At 68.6% G+C, this 9,992-nt stretch overlaps 1 protein-coding gene across 1 annotated transcript; it reads left to right on the forward strand.

Annotated features, from left to right (window-relative positions):
• The first annotated feature begins 811 nt into the window (after nt 1–811).
• Nucleotides 812–9,023, forward strand: PHF23 (PHD finger protein 23). Its single transcript, XM_039499991.1, is given in 6 exon segments — nt 812–913; nt 3,344–3,375; nt 4,256–4,348; nt 5,418–5,711; nt 5,713–6,073; nt 8,668–9,023. Coding segments are annotated over 6 exon segments (1,023 nt in total). The 5' UTR covers nt 812–891; the 3' UTR covers nt 8,889–9,023.
• Nucleotides 9,024–9,992: the final 969 nt, after the last annotated feature.

Here is a 9,992-nt window from a genome sequence, read left to right on the forward strand (position 1 = left end):
CCGAGAGTTGGGGAGAGAACCCAGGAGTCCTGGCTCCCAGCCCCCCCTGCTCTGACCCACCAGCCCCCACTCCCCTCCCAGAGCCGGGGAGAGAACCCAGGAGTCCTGGCTCCCAGCCCCTGCTCTAACCCACCAGCCCCACTCCTCCCAGAGCTGGGCAGAGAACCCAGGAGTCCTGGCTCCCAGCCCCCCCGGCTCTAACCCACCAGCCCCCACTCCCCTCCCAGAGCCAGGGAGAGAACCCAGGAGTCCTGGCGCCCCGCCCCCTGCTCTAACCCACAGCCCCACTCCTCCCAGAGCCGGGGGGAGAACCCAGGAGTCCTAGATCCCAGCCCCCCCCTCTAACCCACCAGCCCCCACTCCCCTCCCAGAGCTGGGGAGAGAACCCAGGAGTCCTGCCCCTGCAACTCTCTAGGGAGAGGGTGGGCGGGGCCTCCTCGGTGGTGACAGGTTGCCTCTGGCCAATCAGCGCCCCCTCTGGCCCGTAGGCGGAGTCAGAGCCAACAGGCGCTTTCCGTCCGCGCCGTGGCTCCGCAGGACTACAGCTCCCAGCGCCCTCCGCGCAGGAAGTCCCGCCCCACGCCGGAAGTGGGGTCGTCGCGCCGCTAGCCTGGGGCTGGGGGGACTTCATCTCCCGGCGTGCCCGGCAGGGGCGGAGGAGCGAGCGCGCCGTCGTGCGCGCGGTGGCTGCTGGGAGTTGTAGTCCTGGGGCGACCGCGTGCGGGCGGGGGGAGCGGGGCCGCGGACTCCATCTCCCGGGGTGCAGCGCGGCGGCGGGGTGGTGGAGGGGAGCCAAGGGGCGGCCGGGCGGGGCGGGGAGCGGAGTCGGGCGGCACCGGACGGAGGGAGAGAGCGGCCCGGGGTGCGAGCCCCGCGCGGGGCGGCGAGGCCATGGCGGAGCCCAGCCCAGAAGGTGCGTGGGAGAGCCGGGGGCACTTGGGGCACAGCGGGGCCGGGAGCCCAACTCGGGGGCTGGGGGCGCAGCAGTGTGTGGGGAGGAGAGATCGGAGCTGGGGGCAGAAAGGGGGCTGTGTGGGGTGGGAGACCAGCTGGGGGCCTGGAGGAGTGGGGCGCTTGCCCTGGGGCGGGAGCTGGAGATGAGGGGATCGGGGGCACAGTCTGGGAGACTGGCCCTGGGGCTGGGAGAGAGGGATCTGGGGGGCACAGCGTGTGCGGGGGAGACCGGGGCTTGGGGGGAAGAGGAGAGCTGGGAGTGGGGGGGGGGAGATCTGGAGATCTGCCTTGGGGAGGGGGGGGCAAGGGGCGCAGTAGGGGGGCCGGGAGTGGGGGCTGGAGGGGCACAGGAGAGGGAGAGAGCCGGGAGTGGGGGCTCTGGAGATCTGCCTTGGGGAGGGGGCGGGACCTGGGGGCAAGGGGGCGCAGTAGGGGGCCGGGAGAGGGGCTGGAGGGGCACAGGAGAGGGAGAGCCGGGAGTGGGGGCTCTGGAGATCTGCCTTGGGGAGGGGGCGGGAGCTGGGGGCAAGGGGCGCAGTAGGGGGCCGGGAGAGGGGCTGGAGGGGCACAGGAGAGGGAGAGAGTGTGGGGTCTCTGGAGATCTGCCTTGGGGGCTGGGAGCTGGGGGCAAGGGGCGCAGTAGGGGGCCGGGAGAGGGGCTGGAGGGGCTCAGGAGAGGGAGAGAGCCGGGGGCTCTGGAGATCTTCCTTCGGGGGCAAGGGGCGCAGTAGGGGCCGGGAGAGGGGAGCTGGAGGGCACAGCGTGTGGTGGGGAGAGGTGAACTGGGAGTGGGGATCTGGAGCTCTGCCTTGGGGAGGGGGCCGGGAGCTGGGGGCAAGGGGCGCAGTAGGGGGCCAGGAGAGGGGCAGCTGGAGGAGATCTGGGGGCACAGTGTGTGTGTGGGAGCCCGGAGCTGGGGAGGCAGGCAGGGGAAGGGACACAGTAGGGGCCGGGAGATCTGGAGCTGGAGGAGATCTGGGGATTGGGGGCACAGCGTGTGGCGGGAGAGTGGCCCTGGGGAGGGGAAGCCGGAGGAGAGTTTGGAGATTGGGGGGCACAGGGTGTGGGGGGGAGACTGGCCCTGGGGAGGGGGAGCTGGAGGAGATCTGGCGGGGGGCAGAGTTGGGGGGGAGCCCGGAGCTGGGAGGGCGGCAAGAGGCCAGCTGGGGTGGGGAGCCTGGCCCTGGGGAGGCGGGGTTGGGGGCCGGGAGGAGGCAGGAGGGGAGCTGAGTCGCCGTGTGTGTGTATTGGGGTGCACAGCGGTGGAGGAGTGGGGCTCGGGAACATGGCGGGAGGGACTAGGGGTAGGAGCCGGGGAGGGAGAGGCGTGAGACCGGTGTTGGGGGCTCGGAGGAGCTGGGGACAGGAGCTGCGGGAGAGCTGACCGCCGTGGGGAGATTGGGGGCTGGGGAGGCTGGAAGGAGCAGGGGAAGGTGGGACTGGCGGGGCGAGAAGTGGGGTGCTTGAAGCGGAGGGGAGGTCCTGTGGGGGCAGGAAGGAGAAGCTGGAGGAACCGGGGTGAAGGGGGAAACACGAGAGGAAACCATGGCGAAAACCTCTGCGGGGGGGCGGAGACAGGAGCTGGAGACTTGGGGATGGAGAGGGGGCGCCCCAGAGCTGGGGTTAAGAGGCTGGGGTGCTGTCCAGAGGAAGGGCAGCTGGAGTTGCAGGGGTTTGGGAGGCTGGCGGCCGTCGGAGGGTGTTTGGTGGAATATTAACCATGGAGCTGAGCCGGGGTGGGGCTGGGAAGCCGGGGAGCTGGGGGCACAGAAGCAGGGAGATGGGTCGGGGTGCTAGGGAGCAGTGTGGGGGTTGGTTGGTGGCGGGGAGGAGGAGTTGTCAGGAGGGTAGGGCAGCTGAGGGGGAGGAGCTGGCAGTGGAAGGGGTGGGGGCTGGGATGGGGAGGAGCCTGGGGAGGCAGGGGTTGGGGAGGCAGGCCCCGCCCCAAGTTCCTGGCTGGAGAGGGGAGGGTAGGTTCCTCTCCCCAGGGGCATCTTCTCTGCAGCACCCGCATCCCCTGCCAGGTCTTTACCTGGGGGCCTGGGCTGGTGGGGACCTCTCTCCTGGGGGATTGGGATCTTGGGGTGGGGGGGTGTCCCTGTCCCGGGGGGCTGAGGTGGGGGTGTCCCTGGGTGGGGGGGAGGAGTGGGGGACAGGGTCTTGCATTGTGTGTGTGTAGGGGGGGAATGGAGTGTGAGGACACATGGGGGGTTGTGTGTGTGGGGGGGGGTGAAGGCCCAGCCCCCCAAGTCTGTGGGGTGGTAGGATCGCAGACACTGGGGTGGGGGGGTGTCTGAGAGGGGGCGAAAGGGGCAGGGAAGGAAGGCTGCTGACCCCAGACCGATGCGGGGAGGGGAGAACCCCCAAACTTACCCCCTTTATTTTCCAGATCCACCCCCGAACCTCAAAGTGGAGACGCAGGTGAGTCCGGGCACTTCCCTGCCCCCCACACTGGGGTCCCACATGAGGGTGGGGAGACGGAGGCCCCTTCCTTGCCTGAGGCCCCTCCCCCCTTTCTATTTGGGCATGGCTCCTGGGTGGGGGTGGGGTGGCCCTGGGGGTTGGGAAGGTCTATTCTGTTGCAACCACATCCCATCACAAACCCTTGGGAATGTGGCCGCTGCAGCCCCTCTGGACCCCCCCCGGAGCCAGGGGCGGGGCGGGAGAACCCAGGAGTCCTGGCTCCCAGCCCCCCCACTCCACTCTAACCCACCAGACCCCACTCCCCTCCCAGAGCTGGGGAGAGAACCCAGGAGTCCTGGCTCCCAGCCCCCCTGCTCTAACCACCAGCCCCCACTCCCCTCCCAGAGCCGGGGAGAGAACCCAGGAGTCCTGGCTCCCAGCCCCCCCTGCTCTAACCACCAGCCCCCACTCCCCTCCCAGAGCTGGGGAGAGAACCCAGGAGTCCTGGCTCCCAGCCCCACCTGCTCTAACCCCCCAGTCCCCACTCCCCGCCCCGAGCCGGGGGGAGAACCCAGGCGTCCTGGCTCCCAGCCCACCCTGCTCTAACCACCAGCCCCCTCCTCCTCCCAGAGCCGGGGAGCGAACCCAGGCGTCCTGGCTCCCAGTGCCCCCCTGCTCTAACCCATGAGCCCCCACTCCCCTCCCAGAGCCGGGGAGAGAACCCAGGCGTCCTGGCTCCCAGGGTCTAGTGTTTAGGGGGTTGGGAGTGCTGGGAGCCAGGACGCCTGGGTTCTCTCCCCAGCGTCTCGGGGTGCAATTAACCCCTGGGAGGCCCTGACGCAAGGGAAGGGCAGGGGGGGGCAGCGCTGAATTCCCCCTAACCTGTCTCTGTTTTCAGCCCCCTGAGAAGCGGCGGCGAACTATCGAGGACTTCAACAAATTCTGCAGCTTTGTCCTGGCCTACGCTGGCTACATCCCATCCACCAAGGAGGTGAGCCCCCCCCTTAGGCCCCACGGGCCTGTCCCCTCTGGGGGGCGCCGGCTCCCACCCGGCCCCAGGGCAGGGCCTGGCTGGCTCAGGAGGGCGGGGAATGGGGCAGGGGCCTGTCCCCTCTAGGGGGCGCCGGCTCCCACCCGGCCCCAGGGCGGGGCCTGGCTGGCTCAGGGGCGGGAATGGGGCAGGGGCCTGTTCCCTCTGGGGGGCGCCGGCTCCCACCCGGCCCCAGGGCGGGGCCTGGCTGGCTCAGGGGGGCGGGGAATGGGGCAGGGGCCTGACCCCTCTGGGGGGCGCCGGCTCCCACCCGGCCCCAGGGCAGGGACTGGTTGGCTCAGGGGGGCAGGGAATGGGGCAGGGGCCTGGCCCCTCTGGGGGGCGCCGGCTCCCACCCGGCCCCAGGGCGGGGCCTGGCTGGCTCAGGGGGGCGGGGAATGGGACAGGGGCCTGTCCCCTCTGGGGGGTGCCGGCTCCCCCCCCGGCCCCAGGGCAGGGACTGGCTGGCTCAGGGGAGCGGGGAATGGGGCAGGGGCTTGTCCCCTCTAGGGGGCGCCGGCTCGGGGTGGGGAATGGGTCGGTGCCAGGGGCACTCCAATTCCCAGTCCTATCGGGATCTACTACATGTCCCAGCAGGCCCTTCTGGGAGCCCCCCCAGAGCACAGGATTCTGGGATATGTAGGCTTTTCCATAGGCCCCTGCCTTGTTTTCTGGCCTCGGAAAACTACAGGTCCCAGCATGCCTTGCAGCCCGGCCATTTAGCTAAGAGGCTGGAGCAGGGGACTGTGGGAGCTGTAGTGTTGTCAGCCCGGCTGCCCAGAGGACATGTCCGCACGGGCGGGGCTTGCCAGCAGCATTGCATGGTGGGACATGTAGTCCTTCCGGCCGCCCTGCACGAACGCAGGCATCTAAGTATCCCAGCCGGCTGGGAATGGTGCATGCTGGGAAGCGCGGCGCCTGGGGCCCATTGCATTCTGGGAGAGCGGGCAACACCCTCTCCTGACCCGGGCCGCGGTGCATGCTGGGAAGACGCCCAACGCTCCCCCCTAATCTCCCTCCCCCCACCCAGGAGAGCGACTGGACCCCTTCGGGCTCCAGCTCCCCCCTGCGCCCGGAGAGCGTGGCGGACAGCGACGGCTGGGAGTCGACCCACTCGGACCTGCACACCATCGAGACCTTCGTCAAGAAGGCCAAGTCCTCCAAGAAGAAGGCTTTCCGCCGCCTCAAGGCGGACAGCTCCCTGCTGGAGAAGATGAAGCTGAAGGACTCCCTCTTCGACCTGGATCCGGCCGGCCGGCCGCCGCCGGCGCCCCGGGCCGGCCCGCTGGGGGACAAGCGGAAGGAGAAGCGCTGCCGGCGGGCGGGGGCGGCCCGAGGCGGCCCGGCGCGGCCGGGGGGACTCGGCGGGCGAGAAACGCTCGCGCATCAAAAAGAGCAAGAAGCGAAAGTTGAAAAAGGCGGAGAAGAAGCTCAAGGCCTCCCTGAGCGAGACGGACTCGGAGGAGGAGGCGGGGGCGGGGGGGGCGGCGGCGGTGCTGGGCCGGAGCGGGGAGGAGGAGGCCCCCTCCCCGGAGGAGCTGCTGCCCGAGGGCGGCTTCCCGGAGCCCAAACTGGGGGGCGGGGAGGGCAAGGAGTGCGGCAGCACGGAGACCAGCCAGGACGGCGACGGCAGCTCCAGCGAGGGGGAGATGCGGGTCATGGACGAGGACATCATGGTCGAGTCAGGTGAGGGGGCCGGGGCTGCCGGGCCTGTTCTCCCAGGGGGGCCGTGGGGCCAGGCGTGGGCGGGGGGGGGGGGGGGTGCGGCCGGGCGGGCTGGGGGGGCAGGGGGGGAAGGCGTGGTGACGGACGGGGTGGGACGTGGCCCGCCAAAATGTTGCTCCGCCTCTGCTCCCTGCGGGCTGGTGCTGGGAATGGAACCCAGGAGTCCTGGCTCCCAGCCCCCCCTGCTCTAACCCACCAGCCCCCACTCCCCTCCCAGAGCCGGGGAGAGAACCCAGGAGTCCTGGCTCCCAGCCCCGCCTAATCTAACCACCAGCCCGTACTCTCGATGACAGTGTAGACGTTCTCGTCCCGCACGAGCCACTGGTCGTGGGGTGGAGCGGGTTGAAGCGAACCGGCCAGGGACAGGCAGACAGGGCAAGACGACGCGAATGGCTTGAAACTTTGGGGCCGTTAGCATCGCGAGAGGCCAGCTGCACAGCTCAGACTCTAACTGGATGCTAGATGGGGAAACTGAGGCACGGATTGTGCCAGGGGTCTGCGGCAGGGCTGGGAATTGAACCCCGGGGTCCCGAATCCAAGCCCGCTGCCGTCGTTTGAGTAGCGAGGGTGTATTCAGCCCTCCCGTCGTCAGGCAGATGATACCTGTTTCTCCAGGCCCCACGTCCCTCCCAGAGCCGGGGCTGGAAGCCAGGAATCCCGGCTCCCGGCCTGGCTTTGTAAGGGGCCGTGTCAGGCTGTGGCGCCTCGGGGGTGGAGGGGAAGGGTCCCTGCGCGGTAGCCGGGGGTGCCAGCCACATGGGGGGGTGGGACGGACACCTGGGGCTGGAGTTGGTCGTGCCCTGAGGGCAGGGGGAGCTGTGATGCCGATGGGGCGGGGCTAGGCTAGGCATATGGGGGTGAGGGGTGGGGCTAGGGGAGCTGTGTTCCCAATGGGGCGGGGCTAGTGGGTGTGAGGGGCAGGGCTGGGGGAGCTGTTCCCCCAATGGGGTTGGGCTAATGTAGGTCTGGGGTGAGGCGGGGCTGGGAAGCTGTTCCCCCATGGGGGTTTGGCTTTTTTGGTCTGGGGGTGAGGGGCAGGGCTGGGGGAGCTGTTCCACCAATGGGTCAAGGCTAATGGGGTGAGGCGGGGCTGGGGCTGTTCCCCCAATGGGGCAGGGCTAATGGGGTGAGGGGCGGCTAATGGGTGGGGCTGGGAGCTGTTCCCCAATGGGGTTTGGCTATTTAGGTCTGGGGTGAGGCGGGGCTGGGGAGCTGTTCCCCAATGGGGTTTGGCTATTTAGGTCTGGGGTGAGGGCGGGGCTGGGGGCTGTTCCCCAATGGGGTTTGGCTATTTAGGTCTGGGGTGAGGGGCGGGGCTGGGGAGCTGTTCCCCTAATGGGTCAAGGCTAATGGGGGTGAGGGGCGGGGCTGGGGGAGCTGTTCCCCAATGGGGTTTGGCTAAGGTCTGGGGGTGAGGCGGGGCTGGGGAGCTGTTCCCCAATGGGGTTTGGCTAATGTAGGTCTGGGGTGAGGGGCGGGGCTGGGGGAGCTGTTCCCCCAATGGGGTTGGGCTAAAGTAGGTATGGGGGTGGGGGGCGGGGCTGGGGGAGCTGTTCCCCCAATGGGGTTGGGCTAATGAAGGTCTGGGGTGAGGCGGGGCTGGGGAGCTGTTCCCCCAATGGGGTTGGGCTAATGTAGGTCTGGGGTGAGGCGGGGCTGGGGAGCTGTTCCCAATGGGGTTGGGCTAATGTAGGTCTGGGGTGAGGCGGGGCTGGGGAGCTGTTCCCCAATGGGGTTGGGCTAATGTAGGTCTGGGGTGAGGGGTGGGGCTGGGGAGCTGTTCCCCCAATGGGGCAGGGCTAATGGGGGTGAGGCGGGGCTGGGGAGCTGTGATCCCAATGGGGGGCAGGTCTGGGGGTGAGGGGCAGGGCTGGGGAGCTGTTCCCCAATGGGGTGGGGCTAATGGGGGTGAGGCGGGGCTGGGAGCTGTTCCCCAATGGCGTTTGGCTAATGGGGTGAGGGGCGGGGCTGGGAGCTGTTCCCAATGGGTCAAGGCTAATGGGGGTGAGGGTGGGGCTGGGGAGCTGTTCCCCAATGGGGTTTGGCTAACGAGGTATGGGGGTGAGGGGGGCTAATGGGGCGGGGCTGGGAGCTGTTCCCGCAATGGAGCAGTGCTAATGGGGTGAGGCGGGGCTGGGGGAGCTGTTCCCGCAATGGGGCAGTGCTAATGGGGGTGAGGGGGGGGGCTAATGGGGGTGCGGGGGGGGGCTGGGGGAGCTGTTCCCCCAATGGGGTTGGGCTAATGTAGGTCTGGGGGTGAGGGGCAGGGCTGGGGGAGCTGTTCCCCCAATGGGGCGGGGCTAATGGGGGGGAGGGGCGGGGCTGGGGGAGCTGTTCCCCCAATGGGGCAGTGCTAATGGGGGAGAGGGGCGGGGATGCGGGAGCTGTTCCCCCAATGGGGCGGGGCTAATGGGGGGGAGGGGCAGGGCTGGGGGAGCTGTTCCCCCAATGGGGCGGGGCTAATGGGGGGGAGGGGCGGGGCTGGGGGAGCTCTGCCGCCCCCCGGGCTCTCCCCCCCGCCAGGCCCTGACCCCCGGCTCGTCTCTGCCCCCCAGGGGACGACTCGTGGGACCTGATCACCTGCTACTGCCAGAAGCCCTTCGCCGGGCGGCCCATGATCGAGTGCAACCAGTGCGGCACCTGGATCCACCTCTCCTGCGCCAAGATCAAAAAGACCAACGTCCCCGACATCTTCTACTGCCAGAAGTGCAAAGAGGGGGCCCGCAAAGCCGCCGCTGCCGCCGCGCCGGCCCCCCGGGGCGGGGGGGAGCCCTAGAGACTGGGCCCCACACGGCCGCCGAGCTGGACTCTCCTCCCAGCCCCCCGGATCGCCCCGAGCGGAGGGCAGATTCGCCCCGACATCTGTGTGTTCACGTTACCCCCCCCCGGCGGATGGGGATGGGGAAGTGAAACCGAACGGCTGCTCTTTCCAGCCCTAGCGGATGGGGGGGGGGGGATTGGGGGTGCTCCCCCCCGGCCCCCCTTCCCGGCTGTAAATATAGAAGGAAAGTGGAGGGGTTTATTTTGTGTGTTTTTTTTTTGTTTTTAAATCTCCCCCCCCACCCCGGTTTCCTTTTTAAAATGGAGACTTTACTCCTGCCCCCCCCCCAGTAGGTGGCAGAAGTGGGGTGCAGCGGAGGGGGGGGAGAATCAACAAAGAAAAGGGGGGGGTGTTTGGTCAAGTTGCCACCAAGGGACCTGTTTCGGGGCCGGGCCGGTCGCCCTCGGCCGGCCCCCCACCAAAGCAGCGAAAGGAGGGGGGGCCCTGCTGGAAGTTGGGGGGCTGTCGCCGGGCGAGGAGCAGCGGGGGGGGTGATCTGAGAGGGTCTCCGAATAGACGGGTGCAGTTTGAAGAGTGGGGGGGTGCCCCTAATTAACAGCGGCAGCGTCTCCTCCCCCACCCCGAAAAGGGAGACCAGATCTCAGCCTCCCCCTGCCCCCTCCAGACGGCTCTTTAATCTGTGTTTCTTTTTGGGGTGGTGGTGGTGGTGGGGTGCAGTTCCAACCCCCCCTTTGTTTTAATAATATTTTGCAGCTTAAATGTAAATAAATAACGTGGACCCTTTTGCGTTTGTACAGGAGAATGGAGCTGCCCTCTTTTCTATGGGGGGGGGTGTTGTGGGGCCCTGTCGCCCCTAGGGGGTGGAAGCAGATGCCCCCCGGGCACTCACAAACGGGGGGTGGGGGGAGCTGGGGCTTTGGCCACGGTTGTCGCCCGGACGCGAGCCCTCGACTGGGAAGCGGGAGCAGGGAAAGTCAGCGTCGAGGTTTGCGTAGGACCTACTGTAAACATCCCATCCCACCTCGTCACAGCTCACAAAGCTCCAGCAACTCGGCTCTTGTGTTTCAGGCTGGACCCCATGGACAGGGGGTGCTGTGT

This window comes from Mauremys reevesii, linkage group 14 (assembly GCF_016161935.1).
Source record: "Mauremys reevesii isolate NIE-2019 linkage group 14, ASM1616193v1, whole genome shotgun sequence".
NCBI lineage: Eukaryota > Metazoa > Chordata > Testudines > Geoemydidae > Mauremys > Mauremys reevesii.